Genomic DNA, 26,222 nt, shown 5'->3' with positions numbered 1-26,222 from the left:
GCATGGTATTAGGTTTATCTAGTGAATAAACCGAGTCTCTAGCAAAAAGTAGACGAGCTGAATATAATTGCATTTAATCAGGAGACTCTTCCTTTGACAGGGGCGGCCCTGCGGGGGAATGGTCGGTCCAACTGTGTGGAGTTTGCATGTTCTCCCCAGGCCTGCGTGGGTTTTCTCCGGGTACTCCGGTTTCCTCCCACATTTAAACAAAAAACAAAAAAAAACATGCATTGTAGGCTGATTGGACACTCTAAATTGTCCCTAGGTTTGAGTGTGAGCGTGAATGGTTGGTTGTCTCCTTGTGCTCTGCGATTGGCTGGCCACCAATTCAGGGTGTAGCCTGCCTCTGGCTCGAAGTCAGCTCCCTCACCCCCCGCGACCCTAATGAGGAAAAAGTGGTTCAGAAAATGAGATGAGACTCTTAGACAAAAACATCACAAACAGTACACAACGCGCCTTCCCCCTCGTGCCCTAAGTATTCTAAAAATCTTCTACCTGAGTTTTCTACTGATCAACAGTCTTTTTGTGGAGGTAAACTAACATACAATGCAGGAAGACTTCAATACTCAAAATAATTAACTATACAGAGCCATTCCAATCTAATCACTACTATGTATGTATGGTGTACGAAAAGCATAAATGTTAAATGTGTGCACAATTATTCCAACACATAGTATTGAGGATTTCAGATTGGCAAATTAGTGAAATTCCCACAAGGGGAGGAACAGTGGGCGGGTTGATAGGTATACCTTTGGGGTACGTGTAACTGATTTCTAAATAGTGTTTGGATTGGATAACTTTATTCATCCCGTATTTGGGAAATTTCGTTGTCACAGTAGCAAGAGAGTGAGAATGCAGATATAGAAAAGGCATTTTAGACATAAATAGATAGGTAATAAGTAAGTTAATAAATAAATACATGAATAAATATATAAATAAATAAGCGTGTTGCTGAAATTTATATACGCATACATACATGTACATAAATACATAGATGTACATGTATACATACATACGGTAGGTCTTAACACTCAGCCATTTGTTTTGTTAAAGAGCCTGACAGCTGATGGGAGGAACGATCTGTGTTATGTTATGGTGTAAATTATAGCGGCTTACCAGTGGCATCTTTTATTCATTCTTTCATTTTCTGAAACGCTTTATTCTCACTAGTCACAGGGGATGCTTGAGCCTCTCCCAGCTGACTTCGGATCAGAGGCAGGGGAAAAGGAGAGACACAACCATTCACTATCACACTCATACCTACGGGCAGATTAGTGTCCGAACAGCCTACCATGCATGTTTTTTTTAATGTGGGAGGAAACCGGAGTACGCAGAGAAAACCCACACAGAGAACATGCAAACTCCACACAGGTGGACTGACCTGGATTTGAACCCAGAACCCCAGAGCTGTGAGGCCGACGCGCTAACCACTCAAGCCGCCGCCTGAAGCGCCATTACTTTTTTTTTTTACATTTTATTGCAGAGAGTAAGGGAACTTGGTCTTGCCGGGTGATTTCTCCAAAACAAAATAAATTTCAATGGAAATTATGCACACTTCATTCTTTCTATTGCCCAATGGACCGGTTTCATGCCTTGCCCTGGTAGTTGGAGACCACAGCAGCACATGTACTGTTTTAAATGAAACAAGCCCAAAGCTAAATTGATAATCTTGCCAAGACACATGTCTGTAAACTCCTTATTACAAGTGTAAATCTGATCCTGAATTTATTTTGTCCATAGTTGGATGGATGATGAACTTGTTTCTGCACTGACTCCCAAACTGATTGGCCAACGACCTAACACCTACACCTTCACAAAAGCATTAGCTGAGTATCTGGTGCAGCAGGAAGCCGGGGATCTCAATGTCGCCATTGTCAGGCCCTCCATCGTTGGTGCCAGTTGGAAAGAACCTTTTCCCGTGAGTTCACTTCAAGCCATTTTTCCCCCAAATTGTAAGGCAGCAGCAGTAGCTGTAATAATGTTGTTACTTCCATGTGCTCTTTCCAGGGTTGGATCGATAATTTCAATGGACCAAGTGGAATTTTTATTGCAGTAAGTAATAGGCGAGGGTTATGGGTTTGTTTATTCAAACTACAGCGATTGAAATAAACTAATTCTTCGCTTTAACCATTTTTGCTTCTTCAAAAAACAAACAAACATTTTTAAATCATTTATGCTTTTCTAAAATACTTTTCTTCCACACTTATTTTTCAACAAGTAATAAAGGCTAACATAAAAGGGAATTTTGGCTCTTGCCTCATATTTGCGACACCTACATTTTACAGATAATTAAATCAGCTTTATTGTCTCATATAAGCAAACAGAGAAAACATTAAATGCAGTTTTTACTTATTCTTGAAAATGGCCTTATAATATTTGAGCATGGAAAATTACTTTACCACTTAGGGCTTGGATTAGATGTTTTTACTCGTTAGAAACATTTCAAAATTGAAATGAATTTCCGTAATTAATGACATAACATTAATTTGATTTTAAATTCGACAAAAAAAACTAAATCAGGAAGGCTGCCTTTTATTTTTGTGAATTGCTTCTTAAGTACTTTTTAAAACTAAATCCTTTTCCAGTGAAGACAACTTTAAGTTGTCATTCATCTTGTTTAATCTCTCTTTAGGCAGGTAAAGGGATTCTTCGCACAATGAGAGCATCTAATGACGCAGTAGCTGATTTGGTGCCAGTAGATGTAGTCATCAATACCACGCTGGCTGCAGCCTGGTATTCTGCATCCCAAAAAATGAACAGGTGGGGAACGCAACATTTTGTGTTGGTTTACTGAATGTTTGCATGTGACAATTTCATTGATCTCCAAATAAAATGTAAAAGCATCAAAGGTCTAAAAAAAGTTTCATCTAAGATTTTTTTTTTTTATTAAGGTGCACCAAGTTTTAAACAAAAAGTTACGAGTTGGGCGGTAGCAGAAGTTTAAAAAAAATGGATTAGTTGTGGTTACTGGCTACTGCCAAATAATTAAAGCATTAAGATTACTTTTACTCAGATTATGTTTGCCGCCCATACTAAGGCTTCCAATTCCATCGTTTTAAATGTCATCTTTTGCCTGCATAATTTCCAAAATCTCCTTAAATCCAAAACTGCTTTATCTAAATGATGTTTCTAGCACTTTTACATGTACAGTAATACTTAGACATACAAGTGTCCCAACATACGAGAGATTTCAGATACGAGGAAAATTCCCAGCAAATTTTTGCCCTGAGATACAAGACAAATTTGACATAGTAATACCTTGAGAAATGAGCTCAATGTGTTCCGGGACAGCTCGTATGTCAGTTTACTCGTATTTCAAATCAATATTTCCCATAGAGAGACAGTGAGAGAGAGGACAGGAGAGACTTGACGGATGCGCTCGTAACATAACATAATATTTAAATATAATTTACTAAATTAACTTATTACTTACTATACACAGTTAAAAAATAAATAATGTTACGTTACACAAAATTTAAACCTTTTTGTGCAATAACCGAGGCAAAGATGTTAATGTATTCCACCGCAGCTTTCGTGGTGGAACTTCCTGCTTCTCCATGTCTCGGAACCGAGTGTTCATTTTTTTAAATTATCGAACCAGCAACAACTCACTTTGAAGGATTCAGCTGGTGTCGAAAAGTCCCCTTTTTCAGATGCTTGCTTTGCTTTCATGTCCATGTAGATTCTGCTGGCTTTTTCGCATATTATCGACTCGGTCACGCTATCTCCTAACTCAGTGGTTCTTAACCTGGGTTCGAAGCTTACTTATAAATGGTTTCAATTGGTTTGAGTGTTGTTTTGCAGGCTGATGACCAACTTGTTAGGTAGGAAGTCATGTGTGATATGATCATTGTGTCAAAATATAATTTTGCTGACTCAGGTGTTAGGTTGTTGTTTCTAATGAACCTAAAATTGGACAAATTTAATTTTATTTTATTTAGCGTCTTTTTTTATCTGGCGTTTAAAGACAAGTTGAGAATGTAGAGTGATTCCTAGGTATTTAAATTCTTGGAGTATGTTGATTTTTTTCCTTGGACAAAGACGTTGCGGTCACTGTTATTTGTCGCTCTTTTTGAGAAGTACATACAGACAGTCTTAGATATGTTTAAGTGCAGTTAGGATTTTCCAATCCAGTTATTCATGCTCGTCATTGCATCTGTGAGTTTCTGTGCAGCATGTTTTTTGTCTTTAACGTGGACATATAGAACGGCATCATTGGCGTACATTTGGTAGGTGACAATTGAAGGACAACAGCTGGGGAGATCATTTATGTAAAGATTGAAGAGCCTAGCACTGACCCCTGGTTATTCCGCAAAGTAGATTTTGTGTTTTGAATCCTGATGCACTGTGATCTTACACAAGTATGATTCAATCCGATTTAGCCTGCTTGATGAGAAATTAAAATCAGACAGTTTAGTCAGCAGTATCTGTTGGTTGATGGTGTCAAATGCCTTTTTGAGATCAAAGAAGACCACACCAATGATCCCGCCTTTATCTAGTTTTGATTTTATGTTTTCTAGAAAGAAGCAGAGGGGCGGCCCGGCGGTTGAGGGTTAGCTTGGCAAACAGGTGTCTAGGTTTGTATAAGTCACTCTGGGACTTACCAACTGCTGGTTCAGCTTGAAGAGTTGAAAGTCCGGCTAACGAACGCATAGGTTTGCATAAATCCCTCGGAGACGCACCCATTGCTGGTTCATCTTGAAGAGGTTTAAGTCCGGCAAAGGGGCGAGTAGGCTCAACTAATGGACGTGTAGAAAAGTCTAACGTAGCTAACGGTGTAAGTTTGGCTAATTTAGCTAATGGTGTCGCTAACGGTGTAGGTTCATCTAATGGTGTAGCCTGAGTTAACTTTCCGGCCCGCTCTACAACCTCGCTTTCGCTTCCTATTCCGGCGCCGATGTCTTCCCTGTTCAGATTTGACAATAATCCATGGTGGTGCTGTCGATCTCGCTATCTCACTGTATATTTTGCGCACGATGAAACCCGCTATAGAATGTAATTACATGCCCCAGACTGATGTTTAATAAATCCAAGCAGCTGTATTTGATGTTAAAGTTTTGACGAACAACTTGCAAAAACACACACGATCAAAAGACAAAAAGAGTAAAGAAGCAGGGAGAGTTTTATTGGCGTCGCCATTTTGTCTCCGAAATGGCTGGTTCGATAACTTTAAAATACGAACTGGGGATACACTCGGTTGTGAGGAAATTGGGAGTAGCTAGTTCCGACTCAAAAGCCGCGGCGGAATACATTATCACCTTTGCCTTGGTTATAGCCTAACAAGGTTACATCCATTTTAAGTGTGTGTATTGTACGCGAAGTTCATTTAAGTTACATTTAAAATTCATGTTACGTAGTGTCACAAAAGTAGCGAACCGAACTTGTCAAGTCTCTCTCCTCTGCTGCTACCGTCTGACTCAAAGGTAAGAAGGTAAGAACGCCATACCATACTGTACACGATAATGTCACATTTTATTGCAGATCATAACCACTAGATGGGTATTTGTTACTTTGTGTGTGTAGATGATGAATTAGAACTATTAAAAACATGTTTTTTTCTGTTGTAATATCCTATTTTTTAGGTGTTTTTAGTGGGTGGGAACGGATTAATTTATATTTAGTTATTTATATGGGAAAAATCAATTTGAGATACGAGTAAATTGACATATGATCTCGGTCCCTAAACGCATTAAGCTCGTATCTCAAGGTATTACTGTATTGCCAACAGCCAATCTTTGAGACAGCACAGAATTTATTTTCCAATATATGCTGTACGCTAATAAAAGATCACAATCTTTGTAAATTACACACAACCCGTCAATCAACAGCTCATATGATCTTTTAGAGTAAACTCACAATTGCCTGCTACTTGGGATCCCAGTAAATTATCCCCTTTTTTCATCATGTCTCTTTGCATCTTTTACAAAATGTTCACACTGTGCTTTTAATTAAAGTCGTTGTCTCGTTATAGGCCAAAATCCATACCTGTTTACAACTGCACCACTGGTGGCATCAATCCATTTCGCTGGGGAGATGTTGGTATGTCTTTAATTGTGACCTTAACACTGCCTATAAAATCAAGAACCCTCACAGGGAATTTGCTTTTGTGAATGAGACAAACATGGCTTGTAATTACAGATTCTGCATAGCACCTGATCCCCCTGCTTCATCCAAATGGGAATATTTGAACGTTTCATGGCTATTCTGGTTATCTGCCAGCTGACCTTTAAGTTGTAGTGAAAATATTCAAACATTTTATGTCGAATGAAAGATTTCTTTTTACCAAGTTTGGCCTGAGGGGTGACATTCCCAATAGGCAGCTTCAAGCCCAACTGTAATCACCCCCCTCCCCACCAAGCTCTCTCTGCACCTGACCCCCCTTGGCTACTCTCACAGGTAGTGAGACCATGGAAATAGGGATCAATGTATATTTTCGGCCTGTGCCCATCCCACTAGTTGCTTAATAATGAACCACACCTTTAGGCCTTGAGGTGGAACCTGATGACCATGATCTGGGCAAGCTAAACGTTTTGTCCTGTTGTTATATTCATCATTAGGGGTTATTTGAGCCATGTTATGTCAGAGCCTTCATCTAGAAATTGTTTTTCCTCGGTTGCCCCGCCAGTTTTTCAGATTGTGGCACACAGAAATCCCCCCCACCATAATAAGGTAACGGCTCATCGAGGTGTTCCCTGAATGCCGAGGAATGAGCCCAAGAAGGTGCATAACATTCAGAAGTTTTCAGAAGCAGTAATTGTCAGGGTCACCTTCCCATGCAAGCACGAGTTCTTTTATCGCTTCTATTGAATAAAAGGGTTGGGTTTAATTATTTAGGATAAGAAGGTAGCTTAACTCGCCTTCTGTTGCGGGAAAAATTTCTCATTGTTGTTTGTGCCAAACCCTTTTGGAGTCTTTGGGAGGTTCCTTTTCTGGGGGACTACATCACTCTTCTATGATACCCTAATCACGGTTTGACTCATGTTGTTATCGGAATTTTTTTGGACTGTATTCTTGGACTGTCCGTAACAAAGACCATCTTCAGACACAAGGATGTCCAAATGTGCACTTAGCACTTGTGGAATGAGAATGAGCACGTCCCAATGTGAGACTAGGATACTCCGTTGGAAAAGGGTGGACCTCTTCGGGTCAGGGATGATATTGTACCTCAAGTGGAGTAATGAAGATTGATGGATGGAATTCTTTGCTCAGCCATGTTGTAAACCATCATAATTTAAAATTAACAATTAACACTGGCAAAAAGGAAATATGGATTGCATCATATTCTATCTTGAATCCACTATAACAAGACTAAACACACACACACACAACAGTACTATCCAGAACTGAAGTTAAAGACCAAGAATATTTAATTTAATCTCATCTCATTTTCTGAAGCGTTTTATCCTCATTAGGGCCGCAGGGGGTGCTGGAGCCAATCCCAGTTGTCTCTGGGCCAGAGGTGGTGGCCAGCCGATCGCAGAGCACAAGGAGACAGACAACCATACACACTCACACCCATACCTAGGGGCAATTTAGAGTGTCCAATCAGCCTACCATGCATGTTTTTGGAATGTGGGAGGAAACCGGAGTACCCGGAGGAAACCCACGCAGGCCCGGATAGAACACGCAAACTCCACACAGGGGGACCAACCTGGACATAAACCCAGGACCCCAGAGCTATGAGGCTGACGCGCTAACCACGCGCAACCAGGCAGCCCATATTTAATTTCAAATTGGAATACAAAATATTCAGAATTACAACTGGAAAATGGTGCTTTGGCTGTAGATTAGTGTGATTGTTTGCATATGCTGTTTTTTACCCTTGCTTGGCTGAACATTACATAAATCAGCAACAAATTTCCTTAATTAATCTTTAGGTCTTTCAGAGCATAAAATTGTTTAGAAACTTGGGTTTAGAGCTCCATGTGGCCACTGGTAATATCTTTTCCGTAGTTTATCTGCTGTTCAACCTGCTTACATACCCATTTAAAAAAAAGTATCATCTAAAGTAGAGATGAGCGCAACTGAGAGCCTGCAATGAAGTTAAAATTCTTTAATTATAACTTGGCCAATGAAGATTGATGATTATACAAATATTCCAACCTTTTGGCAGAAAAAGTTCTTACTTGTATGCATCTCAGGTTTTATGACTTACAAATTGATATGCCGTATTTTCACGACTATAAGGCGCACATAAAAGTCATAAATTTTCTCCAAAATAGACAGGGCGCCTAATAATTCAGTGCGCTTTATATATGGACCAATACTAAAATTGTTATCACGATAAAATAAAATGAATCAGTTGATAGGGTACACCGACTCTACTATTTTCCCGTAGACAAAGTATTGCGCAGTGACTGCTGGGATATGTAGTAGTTCTTTTGTCAATACACCCAATGGATTGTGGCCTGTATACATTGCCATCAATACAGCTTGACAAAGCATGGTAAGCACCGTTGGAAAAGTTACGCTAGCTACCAGCTAGCTACTATTTACGAATGGATTGTGGCCTGTATACATCGACATCAATACAGCTTGACAAAGCATGGAAAGCCCCGTTGGAAAAGTTACGCTAGCTACCAGCTAGCTACTATTGGCGAATGGATTTTGGCCGCCTGGACGAACGTATAAAACTCAGCGTTTTCGATGACTCGTTTGGACAATTGTTCAATTCAGACACAGAAAATGAGGACTTTGATGGATTTGTGTATGATGATGACGTGAGTACGTTGTAAAATGGCTAAATAAAGTTCAACCGAACTCAGTTTTCCTTCCGTTGCCTTTTTAAAAACATGTTTTTAGCGTGTGGGTGTAGCATGCAAGGACTATATATCCCAGCAGTCACTGCGCACCGGAAACTGGAAAAAGAGTCTGGGGCTGCTTCCGGTAGCCAGCGCTATTGCGGTTAGATATTCATATATAATATATAACATATATGCGTCTAAAAAAACAGTGCGTCCTTTGTGTGTTTAAAATACAGAAATAGCACTCGTTACTGACACTGCGGCTAAAAATACGATACGCCATATAGTCGTGAAAATACGGTAATTCAAACGAAAATTGAATCTGTGTTATACATGGCACAGGTCCAGACAAAACTAAAACAATGGAAAACATCTCACACTTCTTGTTGATTACTTCTTTTTCCAGAATACCATGTAATATCTACTTTCAAGAGGAACCCTCTCGAACAGGCTTTCCGTCGGCCCAATGTTAATCTCACATCAAATCACCTAATCAATCAGTACTGGATTGCTGTGAGCCACAAGGCTCCAGCCTTCTTGTATGATGTGTACCTCAGGCTGGTTGGACGAGAACCCAGGTAACCTTATATGCTATTGCCGTTTTTGACCTCCCTGTTTTACAAGGCACCATTACCACACGTGTACTTTCTGCTGCTAAACTCTTATCACTTCTTTGTCTAGTAACACCTAAAGCTTTGCTGCTCATGTGTAAGGCAATGCTTGTAAATTAAAGAATGTATAACCCAAATGCACCCCTGCACCAGCAGAGGGTTATCAATGGATTCTGCACTCTTTAAATTCTACCAATTGCTATAGTGAAGTTCCAGTTGAGTTTCCAAAAATAATGGATACCTCGCACGTTAGGTCATCTTTGTCCACTCAACAAATTAATCAAAGTTGGCCTAATGCGAGCCCTGACTTTGGAAACCCATCTGAGGTTTTGATGCTTTTTAAACTGCCTGCTTAGCTGCTGATTCCTAACAATGACTTTGGAGCATTGAGTTCACCCGATTTGTATTTCGGAGATCCTCTGATCTCCATCTATTCACTGCATGACGCTATTAACAAGCTAACACTGTTAATAGTATGCTGCAATTGGTGTATCCTTTAACCTTTTAGAGGAAGGATCACAAATTGCTTATACAGACGCTCCCCTACTTACGAACATTCAACTTACGAACAACGGTACATACGAACATGTCTGCAAATTGCGTTTAAGTCCAAAAATGTTCGCAAGTCCAATTTTGTATTTCGCGTCTTTTTCGGAGTAGTACTTCTTTCCGCCGCTAATACCGACGCCTGGCGCTGTGAGAGCTCAGCTCACCCAGCATCTACCTTCTTCTTCGTTGCAATGCGGAAGTGCGTGAATGTATCTCCAGTGTGCAAAGAACCTTTTTCATTTGTATCATTAAATATCTCATGCATCCAATATCGAATATGGTTGGTAAAAAGCTAAAGGCTTCTATTGAGGGAGTTGCAAGGAAGAGGCAAGCCATTTCATTTGAAACGAGTGGCAATAATAACGAAGCTTGATGCGCGTGAGAGTGGTGAGCGTTGCACATTCAGTACCATTTATAAACAGAAAGATCGAGCAGCAGGACACAAATATTGAACGTTGCACAAAGTTTGCAAATCAATTGAATGATGCCATACAGTGCTACTGCATCATTTATGATGAAAAAAAGAAGAAAACTGTGCAATCGTCATTAGGTCGCTTCTTTTGGCCAGTTTCTAATACATAAATCTATCTCTCTCTCTACAGTACTGTACATATTCTCTCCATTTTATTAAATGTTTTTTTTTTTCAGTACAAACCAATGCGTGTTACTTATACAAGCCTTAAACATACAAATGCACTTATATAAACCTTCAATATACTTATATAGGCCTTAAACATAAATTATAATACAAAATATAGCACTAAATTAACTTACAAACAAATTCAACTTATGAACAATCGCTCGGAACCAATTGCGTTCGTAAGTTGAGGAGTGTCTGTACCTCCTATTTTTCTCGTCTGTCATTGTTTGTCTTTCTCTTACAGAGAACTGTATAAACATGACCTTCAAGACCAATCCTTTAGAACAGGCCTTCAGAAGGCCCAATGTCAATCTCCACTCAAACCCCTTTACTAATCAGTACTGGACAATTGTCAGCCACACACTGCCTGCCCTCCTCTATGACTTCTTTCTCAGGCTGAAAGCAAAAAGCCTCGGTAAGGTTGTGCGTCCACTTTTTCTCTCCCTGATAGTCTGGCCTGACATTTTTTTAACCAACAAAACGGACTATCAAGCTAGACAGGAAAAAAAACGAGCATTAAGGGTAGAAGATCAAAATGGATTTTGAAGATAAATTGAAATTTTCAGAAGGACAATCGTATCATATCGTCCATGATTTAAAAGGGAAAAGCTGTAAAGAACTCTGTTTCGGGTTGAAGTATCTCTAAAAAGTCTTTCCGTGAGTCAAAATAAGCCTCATAAAAACTGACATTTTGAGCGACATGTGCAAAGTAAAATTTTTTTTAGCCAGTTCCAAAGTGTATTGGTGCAAATAGTGTTGTGCTTAAGACCACAGTATCCAAGATCAAGATTTTCTATAGACTGTATTTGGGGTTTCTGAGGTAACAACAGTAGTTATAGAATCTTGGCACCAAAGTTATTTTTTCCCAATTAATCACTACAGATGCTCTCAGAATGGTTTTAGTCTCTTACCTCTAGTGTTTTCCCTTTACAGTTCTTTTTCTGATCTTTTACAAATTTTAAAATAGGATTGCGAAACAGCCAAACTCACCAAATCAAGAGTAGTTTTTTTTATTTGTTTTCATTAATCAGTATTAATAGTCATAAGACTCAGAGCTGTCAAACCGGTCCTCAGAGGGCCGCAGTGGATACAAGTTTTAATTCCAACTGAACAAGAGGAAACCTTTTGCAAGTGTAGTCAGTTGATTAAAGTCAGGTGCTTCTTATTTTAGAAGACACCTCATTGGTTAAACTGTCGGCACTGCTTCGGTTGGAACAAAGACCAGGACCCACTGCGGCCCTCTGCGGAATTGGTTTGACACACCTGTACAAGTAATTCTTCCCATGAGAAAATGGAGCTGTCCAAAAGGAAGTTGCTTAAAATATTGCATTAAGCTTGTCAGCAGCTATTTTTCTGTCTTTGTGTTGCTAAAAATGCATGCTTCTCTTTTTTGAAAACTCTGCTTTGCCGGATGAAATCTGAGTCGTCCCAGTGTAAATTTTCAAATCAATAATCTACCTTGTGTCAAAGGGATTTGTTTGACGACTCAGAGATCATTCAGTCTTGCACACAAAATATTTTGATGTGTTTTCAACACTACAATTTGTTTTTATAATATTTCACTCAACTAATGACCATAGTCCCTAATTTTCAACGTATACAACATGCCTTTCAAATAACTTTGTGATTAACTAGATTCATATATCAGAACCTCTTACCATGGTTGACAAACTTTGTACATCACAATTTATTCCGTTGTTCAAAGTTATGTATTTCTATGTAAAATAGAAATGCCGTTGGAGCTTTAAAACCTATAACAACCTTTGGAACTATTGTCATCTAACCATTTTTATTATGAGATTATGTGTGATATGAACATACAATCTGAGACAATTTGAAGGTTAGCATAGGCTATGGCAGAGGATGGCACAACAGTGAATAGATAAACCGAAACACTCATCAGGTGCAGGAAATCCTTGCCATTACATTGAAATAATCTAAAAAGGTTTGAATTAACGAGAGTTCACAGAATTAATGCGGCTGTGAACTACAGAAAAAAAAAATGTTTTTCTTATTAAAAATCAGTGTAAAAGCAAGTCTGAAGGCGAGATTTAAACATTTCTACTGAGCTTTAATTTTCCATTCAATTTAGTTGAGGGGCTGATGTTGCAGCTCCTGGAGCCGTGATTTTAATCTGAACAATTTTAATAGGCAAAGCCTTCAATTTTTATGAATTAGTAGTCTGACATAGTAGTGCTATAATAAATAAAATCACTCATGAAACTTAACAAACGTTAATAAGAAAACCTCATTCAATTGAGTGAGTCTTGAAAACTCATCATACAATTTTTTTTAAGTCGATCTGTTCATGGCAGATCTTGCAGGCTGCAAATTCAACATCATTTAACATCTCTCAAAAAAAGAAAAGTTTTAAACACCAAGCACATCTTTTTGGCTCCATCGCTGCTAGTCACTGAAGTTACCAAAGGGTGTAGTATCCCTGAATCCAGACTTGTTGGCTTGCCAGAAGAGGTCATTTATATATGTATTTTGATCAGCAATAAAAGGAAAATCAGCTTTCATTGTTTATCATGGGTCAAATGAAAATTGGCTGATAATGTGACCAGTTGCCAATCCATTAGAAAACCTGTACCACTAAAACACATTTTTGCTGCTCACTCACGACACCTAACCTCCCATTTTTGTTTTTTTTGTTGTCACTCTTTTCCCCACTCAAAAGACCTTTACACGGCTCATCTATGTTTGCCTTGCATTGCTTTACTTCTGCGACCCCTCCATGAATTATGTCAAAATATCCTCCTGTTCTATTCTGTTACACATTTGAGTCTTCATGCTATAGCTGCCTTACGTCACCTTCTTTCCTATCTAAGGATGATGAAGACAATCACTCGCCTTCATAAAGCCATGATGGTGCTGGAATATTTCACTAGTCACTCTTGGGTGTGGAGTACGGACAACGTGGCCATGTTGATGGCCTATATGAGCCCTGAAGATAAAAAGGTAAGAATTACATACATTATCACACAGACCACTGGTTGGTAGACAGTTGGCTACTGTGTGTTATAAGGTACAATTGAATATATTATGAACACAGATGTTTAGTAGGTGCCATATTTTCTCGCATATAAGCCGCATCCTTAAAATTGCCTTGTCGTTGAATTTTACAATTTCTCGTGTATAAACCGCCCCCTGATTCACAATTTTCACCTCCATATTAATTGTTTTAATAAGGAGTACAAATGCGTCACTTGGAAGGGAAAATCTTAAGAAAAATCATCGCACATGGTATTTCTGAAATTAGATTAGAACTTTATTTCATCCCGTATTCGAGAAATTTCCTTGGTTATAGTAGCAAGACAGACACAGAAGACATTGCAGACCTAGGTAAAAAACTGGAGCCATACACAGGAAGTCCACAAGGTGGGGACCTTCTGCAGACTGAGACTGAGGTTAAATATGCAGAATCACTCTTCCAAGATGATCCGCACAGTCCCTCAGTAGTCTGGAGGTGATCATCTTCCTTGCCTAGATCCTCCTAAGCTGTCCTGATCATGCATGACAGCGGAGGCACGGCTGAACGGCTCCAAAGACATCTAGGACTAGCACAAAGAAACCAAGCCACGCGACGGGTGGGGTCGAGTCGCAAAGGTTGCAAGACAACAAAGCAAAAAGCACCAAGTACAAAGCACAGTATATGAGAAAGCATTAAGAAATATTAAAATGTAATTAAAAAAGATAGAAAAGCAGCAAAAACACAAAACGAGCAAGAGCGGACGGAGCTACCGCTACCGGCTGTAACTTGAGCGGCGCCATCTTGGTTGTAGTAGCAATAACGGATACAGACACAAGAAAAAGACATTGTGGAGTTAGATAAAACTGGAACCACACACAGGAAGTCTTCCACAAGGTGGGGAACTTCTGCAGATGGAGACCGGGGTTGAAAATATGTAGTAGAGTCACTCTTCCAAGCTTATCCGCACAGTCCCTCGGTAGTCTGAAGCTGAAAAATCAACAGTAACAGGGTACAGCATCCCTGATACTCCGTTTCCGGCCTGGTAAGCGCCGACAGCTCTTCCATCTTATTGGGGAGGGATCTCACTTTCCCCATAATAATAGATGGAATGATTTGTCTGAAGCATCGTTTCTTCTCCCGGCACCCTTGTCCAGCTCTGGATTTCCAGCGACATCGAGGTGTTGCCCTTTCTGCTGCGTATTGTTCATAGCTGACCCATGTGTATGACAGCGGAGGCATGGCTGAATGGTTGCAGAAAGAATTAGCAGAAAGAAACCAAGCTAACAGAACAAAGAAAGTATAAAGTACTATAAAGGAATGTATTACGAAATATTAAAATGTAATTAAAAAAAAGATAGAAAGGCTGTAAAACACGAAAAACAAATAAGAGTGGACAGAGCAACTGCCACCGGCTACCGCCTGACGGCGCCATCTTGAAAAAAAATATTGGATTGTAAATACTGTATGAATCAAAAGCACATTATTGGGGTCAATATCATAATGAAGTCAATATGCCCGCGACCCCAGAGAGGATAAAGCGGTTCAGAAAATGAGATGAGATGAGAAGTTAATATGCCTGTCTTTGTGAATGCAAAACATCAAATTATTCAATTTGAAAAAAGAATTAAGTCTATCTTGATGAGAACCTGACACTTTTTAATGACAGAAATTAAAATTTTCTCACCAGAAGGTGATGATACCAGGTGTTTAAGATGTTGTGGCGGGCAAATTGCTTTTAATGTCCAAATATCTTGATTTTTTTTAGATGGTTCATATTATCACATTATTTTGTTTTATTTCATAATCACAAATGTACAATCATTTCCTTTCTGTATTCCAAAACTGAAAGAGTGTTGCCTGCACGAAGACAAATTTAAAAAAATATTCACAAGTACACCCAAGAAATGTCTACTTTTCACCAAGTCTGTGGGTGCCATAATAGCATGAGATACACATTACGCAGGTATCAAGGCTGACATTTTAACGATCGACCGCAAGACCTTCGATAAGTCTGAACAACTATTGGGATGTGCTGACATGGTAAATGCTACGAACACATCTATCAAGGCTACTCGCATCTGGCCAGTCAGAGCATGTTTAACTATGGTAAGATGATGAATGACCACTGAGCGACCAGTGACCAAGTGAGTTTTTTCATGTTTTCTGCAAGATACGTTTTTTTTATTCTTGAATTTCATTCATAGATGTCAAAATAAATGTTGTTTATCGTTTTATTTGTATCTTTTCTCGGTTTTGAAATAAATGACTATTGGCAGCATTGTCTTGCGTTATGGCGTTTCGTCTTTGTCACCTTGCAGTTTTGTGCATGTCGTCTTTTTATGTGCACATAAGCCATACCCTGGATTCAGTGATTATTTTTAGCGATAAATACGGCTTATATGCGAGATGTGTTCAGGAGAAATAATTAGGACTGACCTTTTATTGCTACAATGCTTTCTTGTGCCCATCAAATATATTTTCCAGGACCACTGGCTTGTACCACAAAATAATACACACTATTTTATCCGCTTTGCTGCTGCAGGTGTTTAATTTTGATGTGCGTCAGCTGAACTGGGCTGAGTACATGGAAAACTACTGCATGGGCACAAAAAAATATGTCCTCAATGAAGAGTTGTCAGGCCTACCTGCTGCACGAAAGCACCTTAACAAGTAAGTGTGTTTTGTATTAATGATTCATTTCTGCCAATAAATAGAAAATGGGTGAATGATAAGAAGACTTTAGCACGTTCACATATAGAAGTCCTTAAAATCGACTGAGCAGTCATATTGTAATGTCATGTATTTTCTGAAGCAACCTTTACTGATTGAACAAATTGTCAGTTAAATTATTTTTGATTTTTTTATACATGTATACATTTAAATGGTTTTGTTTTCTTTTCTGTTTAGATTGAGGAATATCCGCTACACATTCAACACCATCCTGGTGGTGCTCATCTGGCGTGTTTTTATTGCCCGATCTCAGATGGCTAGAAACATCTGGTACTTTGTAGTAAGCCTCTGCTTTAAGTTTCTCTCTTACTTCCGAGCATCTTCTACTATGAAGTAATGCTCCAGATTCTCAATAGAGGGAGGCAAGTTGGGATGACACGGAAACAAAGAGATATCAGGCTGTGGGTGTTCAAAAATAATTACAAATTTGTTCTGTTCTTTTTGTGTGTCCTATAGACATCACAAACTAGTGAAGCCTTTAATGCAGTTGTTTCAATTACCGAGCACAGATTGAGTACCGGTTTTATATTCTGATCTCAGACAGTATGTCAAATTTGCATTAGAATACAATCAGGGTAATGTAGGTAGTTTTTGTGCTATTTTGGGTATGTCTGTCAGGTCTCTATGAACTGCCCAAATATACATGTTTCTGTGCTCTTGCTGGCTGCTGACCAACCAAGAAGACACTGCTGGTTTCAGTCAGACCTAGAACACATTATTTTGCTTCTTGAATCGTTGCCCTTCTATTCTTTGAACATGTGCGCGTTGTATGTGTTGACATTGTGTATACTTGAAACAATATATATGATATTTGAACTGTATACAAATAAAGTATATATTATTCATGTATATGCAGACAGAGTTGCAGTATGTTAGTATAAAGATTCATTCATAAAGTATACATATGTTCTTTATATACAGAACAAATGTATATAATTACACACATTGACTTGAAATGCCTTAAGATTGGGTCCACAGAAGTAGAAAACATACAAGTCTACAACTGCTGATTGATACATACAGTTGTGGTCAAAAGTTTACATACACTTGTGAAGAACATAATGTCATGGCTCTCTTGAGTTTCCAGTTATTTGTACAACTCTGATTTTTCTCTGATAGAGTGATTGGAACATATACTTCTTTGTTACACAAAAACATTCATGAAGTTTGGTTCTTTTATGACTTTATTATGTGTTAACAGAAAAAGTGATCAAATCTGCTGGGTCAAAAATATACATACAGCAACACGAATTAGCAATTTTGGTGACTTAGAAAGTTGTCAGTGAAATGAGCTTCATAGCATGGCCTCTTAACTTCTTGTGAGTGATTATGAGTGACTACAGCTGGTGACTTCTCTGAGACCATTTAAATAGGGCTCATTGGATGCAAACGCTACAATGGGAAAGTCAAAAGAGCTCAGCATGGATCTGAAAAAGCAAATCCTTGACTTGAACAAGTCAGGAAAGTCACTTGGAGCCATTTCAAAGCAGCTGCAGGTCCCAAGAGCATCAGTGCAAATAATTGTTTGTAAGTATAAAGTGCATGGCAATGTTTTGTCACTGCCACGATCAGGAATAGAACGCAAGCTATCACCTGCTGCTGGGAGAAAATTTGTCAGGAGGGTGAAGATTCAACCGATAATCACCAAAAAGCAGATCTGCCAAGAATTAGAAGCTGCTGGAACACAGGTGTCAGTGTCCACAGTCAAGTGTGTTTTGCATCTCCATGGACTGAGGCTGCCGTGCAAGAAGGGAGCCCTTGCTCCAAAAGCGGCACCTTAAGGCTCGACTGAAGTTTGCTGCTGATCACATGGACAAAGTTAAGACCTTCTGGAGGAAAGTTCTGTGGTCAGACGAAACAAAAATCCAGCTGTTTGGCCACAATGCCCAGCAATATGTTTGGAGGAGAAAAGGTGAGGCCTTTAACCCCAAGTACACCTTGCCTACCGTCAAGCATGGTGGTGGTAGTATTATGCTGTGGGGCTGTTTGCTACCAATGGAACTGGTGCTTTACAGAAAGTAAATGGGATAATGAAGAAGGAGGATTACCTTCAAATTCTTCAAGATAACCTAAAGTCATCAGCCCAAAGATTGGGTCTTGGGCGCAACAGGATAATGACCCCAAACACACATCAAAAGTGGTAATGGAATGGCTAAATCAGGCTAGAATTAAGGTTTTCGAATGGCCTTCCCAAAGTCCTGACTTAAACCCCATTTAGAACTTGTGGACATTGCTGAAGAAACAAGTCTATGTCAGAAAGCCATCAAATTTAACTGAACTGCACCTATTCTGTCAAGAGGAGTGGTGAAAAATTCAACCAGAAGCTTGTGGATGGCTACCAAAAGCGCCTAATTGAAGTGAAATTGGCCAAGGACATGTTACCAAATATTAGCGCTTCTGTGTGTATATTTTTGACCCAGCAGATTTGATCACTTTTTTTCTGTTCACCCATAATAGTCATAAAAGAACCAAACTTCATGAATGTTTTTGTGACAAAGTATCTGTTCCAATCACTCTATCAGCAAAAAATCAGAGTTGTACAAATAACCTGAAACTCAAGGTTGTGTTCTTCACAAGTGTATGTAAACTTTTGACCACAACTGTATTTCTTTAGGATTGCTTGTGAATGACCTTCATCCGTTCTTAGCCAGGTGTATAACTGCCCATTCATATGTTACAAGTTGCAGTGCAAGTTCGATCTTGTGCAATGTACAGTAGTTACCAGTGCCTACTGCTTTAACTGAGCATTTTAAAAAATATTTTGCCAAATCCAGTTACTTATTTTGACACACTACAAAGGTTTCAAGTGAATCTGGGTGTGAACTTGCTGATGTTGGCTCATGTTTATACTTACTCACATTCATGTGTTCTATCTATGAATGTCTTGTTCTCACAAAAATGTGTAATTTCAAAATCTCTGACTTTGACACATTTGTGTTTAGTGCCTGAACATTTGCAACAATGTGAAAATAGAGGAAAATTATGTGTTCAAACTATTTTGTGAAAATATCTATTTAGGTAGCTTTCTAACTATATGTATATACTATGTATTTTTGTAACTTGTGTGAGGCTCTTTTACCAACTGGAAGCCTACTAATTAAATATATCTGCTTTAACTTAGAAGAATATGATTTTTTTTTAAACTTTTTATTCTTTAACTACTAATTGAATGTAGTGTAGCGTGTCAGTTTCAGGTTGTAAAACCTGTTATTTAAGTATAGGCAATTGTAGCTGTTTGCGATCATGAAAATGAAAAATGAAAGCCCGACATCAGGCTCTGTCTGCATGAATGTGTGGGAGTAAGCCAGTTTTGTATTGTTTTTTGTTTTTTGGGAGTGAAAGTAAGAATTTCTACTAGTTTGTGTTTGCTGTTGTGCTAAGTGAAACAGATAAACTGGTTCATGCCAACAAATTGTTCAATGGCATTCATTGCTCAAGTAACCAAAACATCATATTGTCTCTAAATTCTTGTCATTATATTTAATTTGGTGTATGTTCTGACCTATATTTGACTTGAAAATTATCCAAAAGGTCCAAATAGTACGTGTTTGAGTACTTTTCAGCTTTTGTCAATCCTTTAAGTCAGTAAGAAAGAAAGTGTTGGTGTGTTTTTTTACATTCCTACTCTTACTGATGTGGCAAACAAGAATGTATATGATGGATAAAGAGTGTATTTGTCAAGTAGTAATTATAAAATAGTTTCATACCATGTCATTTTTGGTGAAAATATTGCTCTTTATGCAAGCACAGCTACTGTTTTTGTGTTTTCAATTTTATGCCTGTTTTTTTTCTGTTTGTGAACCAAAACATGAATATAAATTTGTTCCATATGCTTTCTCGTCTGTCCAGTATTTTTTTATCAGTATAGTATTAGTCAATATACATGTATATTCGCCTAATACATCTTGATATCAACTATTAAGCTCAATCTGGAGAACTGACCTGTTACCATCAGTTCGTAAAATATCAGTCCACCACTTCAATTTGAGTACAGTAATACTTTGACACAAGTGCCCCAACATACGAGGATACGAGATCCTAGTAAAATTCCGAGTAAATATTTGCCTAGAGATACGAGACAATGATATACAGTAAGTCAGGGTGGAGGCGGGGCACAAAGAGCCAACCCGGGAGACGAAAGGTAAAAAAAATTAAAAAATTAGAATTAAGTTTCGTGTAAGGTTAGATTAAATTTATTTTTCAGGGTGTCTGTATCGTAATCCAAGTTCATCTAAATTTATTTATGTTATGTTACGTGCGTGTTGCCGCGCAAAAAGTCTCTCTCTCTCGCACTCCGCATTGTACTGAATAATGTCTCTTTTTAGTATTCAACATCAAAACCACTAGGTAGTTATTAGTTACTCTGTTAGAAGATGGCGATTTAGAACTAATAAAAATGTTTTCCATTCCAATATCCTGTATTATCAGGACCCATTAAAAGCAAATAATAAATTATATTTAAAATATAATTTGGCAGATTGCATTTTTTTTAATGCTGCTTCTGACGTAAGGTGTGGCTCTTTGGCTCTGACAGTTTAAAATCTGCTATTTTGTGTTAAGTAATAGTTTTGAATACCTTTTTTCAATTGTCTCCTTTATGATTTATGTCTAAATAATCTCAGCATTTCTTAATTGTGTTAAATGTAGTGCTTTGTTTCCGGAGTTGGTGACCCCTGATGTAGATAAAATATTATGTCGACTCATGCCGAAGATTCCCACCCTTGTTAATGGGGTGCAGAGTTCAAGTCCATTCAATGCTGTTTGTCTGAGTCCTTTTCTCCAGTGAGTAAAAAGAATCCTTGTGTGCATGGCCAAGAAATTCTTGAATCTCGTTGGGTACCCTCATTTACTCAGAGACCTAGAATTTGCCTGTAAGAAATGTTTATTTAAACAATTTAAATTGGTTGGTAAATGTATGATTTAATTTATAACGGCCAGGGAATAAAATATATGTTCAACTTAACTATGTTGTTGTACAAATGGCCAAAGCACAATGAATCCGTATTGTCATAGTTGCAGTGTATGTGCTTGGCCTTCAAATAAAATAAGATGTGTACTTTGTGGTGCGCAGTCCTTTATGCAACTCTTGTTAACAATAACTGTCTGGACCAGGATACGTAGCTACACAAACAGGAACCAGGAGCTTATATGGTTTAGAATAGGACCCCTGAAGCAGAAAATATGCTCACATTCAAACTACCTCTTGGAAAGTCTGCTCAAATCCACATACCATGGTACCAATTTACGTTTAGCAATGGTGCAAACAGCTACATATATACCTATATATACACATAACGTATTTTCACGACTATAAGGCGCACTTAAAAGTCTTAAATTTTCTCCAAAATAGACAGGGCACCTTATAATCCAGTGCACTTTATATATGGACAATACTAAAATTGTTATCACGATAAAATAAATCAGTCGATAGGGTACATCATCCTCTACAGCTCTCACAACTACGGCAAGCAGCCCCCGACTACTATTTTCCCCGTAGAAAAAGTACTCCGCAGTGACTGTGGGGATATATAGTTCTTTTGTCAATACACCCAGTATGACGGCGAGCACACTAATTTGGTGCTCGCCGTCATTCCGGCTGGATTTACAAAAGAACTCCTGTCGCTAGATGTTGGCGTGGACATCGATATCAACACAGCTTTACGAAGGGTGGCAGGCATACATATGTATACACATGTATACACACATATACACACACATACACACACACACACACATACACACATACAGATGCTCCCCTGCTTACGAACGAGTTAGGTTCCGAGCGATTGTTCATAAGTTGTATTTGTTCGTAAGTTGCTCAGTGCTATATTTTGTATTATAATTTATGTTTAAGGCCTATATAAGTATATTGAAGGTTTATATAAGTGCATTTGTATGTTTAAGGCTTATAGAAGTAACACACACTGGTTTGTACTGAAAAAAACATTTAATAAAATGGAGAGAATACATACGGTACTGTGTACATACATTAGAGAGAGAGATTTACTAGAAACTGGCCGAAAGAAGCTATCTAATGACGATTGCAGTTTTATTTTTTTCATCATAAATGATGCGGTAGCACTGTATGGCATCATTCAATTGATTTGCAAACTTTGTGCAACGTTCAATATTTGGGTCCTGCTGCTCGATCTTTATGTTTATAAATGGTACTGACGGTCGAACGATTCAAGTTGTATTCGCGTGCAACGCTCACCACTTTCTGACGCACATCAAGCTTCGTTATTATTGCCACTCATTTCAAATGAAATGACTTGCCTCTTTCTTGCACCTCCCTCAATAGAAGCCTTTCGCTTTTCACCAACCATATTCAATAATGGATGCACGAGATATTTAATGATACAAATGAAAAAGGTTCTTTGCGCACTGGAGATACGTTCACGCACTTCCGCATTGCAACGAACTGGGCAGAGGAAGGTAGATGCTGGGTGAGCTGAGCTCTCACAGCGCCAGGCGTCGGTATTAGCGGCGGAAAGAAGCACTGCATGGAAAATGGCGCGCAATACAAAATTGAACTTACGAACATTTTTCGACATAAACGCAATTTGCAGACATGTTCGTATGTACCGTTGTTCGTAACTCGAATGTTCGTAAGTAGGGGAGTGTCTGTACACACATACACACAGACACACAGACACAGATAAACATACAGATACACGTATAGATACACGTACAGATACACATACAGATACACATACAGATACACATACAGATACACACAGATACACATACAGATACACATACAGATACACATACAGATACACATACAGATACACATACAGAAACACATACAGATACACATACATATACATACATATACATACATATACATACATACACATACATACATATACATACATATACATACATATACATACATATACATACATATACATACATATACATGTACACACTGGGGTTGACAAGATAATCAGAAACACCTGGGTTACACTAGAGCAGGGATGGGCAAACCAGTCCCCGAGGTCCGCTGTGGGTGCAGGTTTTTGTTGCAACCGATCCAGCAAAGGCACTTTAACAATGAGATTTCTGCAGAAAACAAGAAGCACCTGACTGCAATCCACTGATTGCACTTACAGGACACCAGATTGTTGAAAAGGTGGCCTCTTTATGGGTTGGAATTAAATCCTGCACCCACTGTGGCCCTTTGTGGAATAGTTTGCCCACCCCTGCACTAGAGGGCGCGAACAGGAGAGACACCAGGGGCGGGGAAACTACAGGTGAAGTCAATGGGAATCACAAGGAGAGACACCAGGGGCCGGGAAATGACAGGTGAAATCAATGGGCAATCACAAGGACAGGTTCACACAGCGAAAAATCCAAGAATACAAATTCATACTAAACCCCCAAAAGACCAAGACCTAACCGAAAGCAGTACGTGCACCTCTTGAGAGTTGATCTAAGAATCTATGATGCATTGGTTTTGCTGTAACCATCACTAGTAATTTAAAGTGGTGCAATTGTGGCATGATCAGGAAAACTAACCATGTGCTCCTGTTTTGTTTTGTTATCTGTGAGTTACTAGATAAGTAAAAAGTTATTATGCATATTATTTTTGTTATAGTTGAGAAGCTTTATCGGGAATTATAGATTTCCATTGGCAACAAAAACAGTTGTAGCAACTATTCTTATGTTGCTATTTTCCCCAAAAGTATGTAGAGACTGTACCCACCTTTTTTGTGTTACTGATTCACTTATGACTGTGGTAAATCTACTTAATGATGGGATTTTCTGTACCTATCAAGACCCAAATGGTGCCTCCTTCATTGTTATTATCAAGTAAGTAACCAAGTGCTGAGAAAGGTTGCAATACTTCTATTTCACTCTTTTTCTTACTCTTCTTATTTGAGATTCACAATAGGGTTGAGTTTCTATGGCTCAGCTTGTAAAGCTTTTACCTTAAAGGTCATTCTGTTTATCACAGCTGCTCTTTATTTTCAACCACCTACAATAAACTTTGCTGACTCACGGGAACAGTGATAGAAGCAACAACATTGTAAATGAGTATAAATGGATTTCCCCAAGACCACTATTATTACGAAAAACTTTTACAGAACAACATTAAAGACACTGCATTCAGTAAAACACTAAGATTGTTTTTCTTTGCTATGAGATTTACACCGCACCCTCAACTCCAGTTGTTTTATTGCATCTGTGCCAAGGTTTTTAAACCATTAGTGACATTCAGGCTGCTTATACTTTTGAATTTTGCCTCCGTTTGTGCCTAGGGCAACTCAACACAAGACCCGCCTTTTGTGAGTTTTCCTCTTTTTTATACTCACATTCACGTTGTCAAACGTACAGTACTTTTGTGTAGAACCAAGTCATGACATTTTTGGTCAGGAAAGGGACTACCATTGTTCTTCTCAGTTTCTTGTTGTGCAGCAATACTACTCAGCTAGGTGAGTATTAAACAAGTAAGTGCCAAAGACAACAGTAGATGTTTGAAAAATCTTTATGCATTTTGCAGCTTCAAAATGTGGTGTTCCTCTAAGGACAAGTGCTTTGGTTCCTTTTTTGAGGGTGGTTGGAGGGACTGAATCCATATATGGATCACAACCATGGCTGGTTAGTAGTAGTGTGCTAATTTGTTTGTCTCTTTACTGACCCTACCTATTTTATTCAGTGATTTGGATTTATGTATAGGTGTCCCTGCGGAATAAGGGATTTCATTTCTGTGGAGGTGTGATCCTGAGCAACCGCTGGATAATGACTGCTGCACATTGCTTTCTGTCCTTCTCAAAGTATAATAATACAGCTATTGTATGGCCCTTCTATCAATTGATTGCAATTAAAATGCCACTGCAAACTGCTTTTTTCAGAGGGTTTGTCAGTGGTGTTACAGTGGTAGTGGGTGAGTATGACCGGAGAATAGAGGACGCAGAGGAGCAGGTCATTTCCATCAAATCCATTTCATTCCATGAGAAATTCCACCATGATGTACCCATGAGTTTTGATGTGGCACTTGTACAGCTTGATCAAAAAATTCAACTTGGTGAGTTTTCATTTTCATCAAGGTCAGTTTGACATACTTCGGATTCATCACATGTTTTGGTGTGTTTTTGTTTTTTTAACTAGGATCCTTTGTCCAGCCTATATGCTTGCCATTACCTGATGAGTCCAGCCCAGCCCATACCAGTTGCATCGTTGGAGGATGGGGCAGAATAAAAGAACGTAAGTCATTTTCTTCATAAAGAGTACTTTAGGTTGTATGGTAAAATTTGAGGAATTTCGCTCTTTTCCCATTTTTTTCTCAGGAGGTCGGCTTCCTGCTGTTCTGAGAGAGGTTCAATTGGATTTGGTAGATCCAGCTAAATGTAAATATGTTCTCCAGACTGTCACAAGAGCACCCCATGCAGCAAATACAGTTATTTGCGCGGGACAAGAGAGAGGAGGAAGAGACACATGTCAGGTACATGCCATGTTTGTGGGTTTATTTGAGAATATGTCACTAATACAGTAATCCCTCGATTATCGCGGTCAATGTAGACCAGACTGAACGAAAAAACGCAAAGTAGAATCACCCCTATTCAAAAAATAATAATTTAAATATATATTATTTTTTGAATTGGGGTGATTCTATATATATGTGTGTATACATGTATGTGTATATATATATGTGTATATATGTGTATATATATGTGTATATATGTATATGTATGTATATATATATATATATATATATATATATATATATATATATATATATATATTTATTTATATATATATTTATATATATATATATATATATATACAGACGCTCCCCTACTTACGAACGCAATTGGTTCCGAGCGATTGTTCATAAGTTGAATTTGTTTGTAAGTTGATTCAGTGCTATATTTTGTATTATAATTTATGTTTAAGGCCGATATAAGTATATTGAAGGTTTATATAAGTGCATTTGTATGTTTAAGGCTTGTATAAGTAACACGCATTGG

General features: G+C 38.4%; 2 protein-coding genes across 3 annotated transcripts in view; both read left to right on the top strand.

The window, feature by feature from the left end:
* far1 (fatty acyl CoA reductase 1) overlaps positions 1 to 20,083 on the top strand; it is a 36,283-nt gene extending 16,200 nt beyond the window's left edge. For both annotated transcript variants that reach the window (XM_077595734.1, XM_077595733.1), the window contains exons 6-13: positions 1,741 to 1,918; positions 2,008 to 2,052; positions 2,633 to 2,760; positions 5,972 to 6,039; positions 9,151 to 9,322; positions 13,376 to 13,505; positions 16,061 to 16,188; positions 16,426 to 20,083. In XM_077595734.1, coding sequence (XP_077451860.1) covers positions 1,741 to 1,918; positions 2,008 to 2,052; positions 2,633 to 2,760; positions 5,972 to 6,039; positions 9,151 to 9,322; positions 13,376 to 13,505; positions 16,061 to 16,188; positions 16,426 to 16,585 — 1,009 coding nt within the window. In that variant the 3' untranslated portion in view covers positions 16,586 to 20,083. The remainder of the gene's footprint in view (positions 1 to 1,740; positions 1,919 to 2,007; positions 2,053 to 2,632; positions 2,761 to 5,971; positions 6,040 to 9,150; positions 9,323 to 13,375; positions 13,506 to 16,060; positions 16,189 to 16,425) is intronic.
* Positions 20,084 to 24,299: 4,216 nt separating this feature from the next.
* LOC144071571 (ovochymase-2) overlaps positions 24,300 to 26,222 on the top strand; it is a 15,678-nt gene continuing 13,755 nt past the window's right edge. Inside the window, exons 1-5 of the mRNA XM_077596799.1 lie at positions 24,300 to 24,852; positions 24,931 to 25,028; positions 25,107 to 25,279; positions 25,363 to 25,458; positions 25,542 to 25,696. Coding sequence (XP_077452925.1) covers positions 24,742 to 24,852; positions 24,931 to 25,028; positions 25,107 to 25,279; positions 25,363 to 25,458; positions 25,542 to 25,696 — 633 coding nt within the window. The 5' untranslated portion in view covers positions 24,300 to 24,741. The remainder of the gene's footprint in view (positions 24,853 to 24,930; positions 25,029 to 25,106; positions 25,280 to 25,362; positions 25,459 to 25,541; positions 25,697 to 26,222) is intronic.

This window comes from Stigmatopora argus, chromosome 3 (assembly GCF_051989625.1).
Source record: "Stigmatopora argus isolate UIUO_Sarg chromosome 3, RoL_Sarg_1.0, whole genome shotgun sequence".
Lineage (NCBI taxonomy): Eukaryota > Metazoa > Chordata > Actinopteri > Syngnathiformes > Syngnathidae > Stigmatopora > Stigmatopora argus.
Note: the sequence above shows the minus strand (reverse complement) of the source record. Positions and strands in the feature narration are given on the sequence as shown.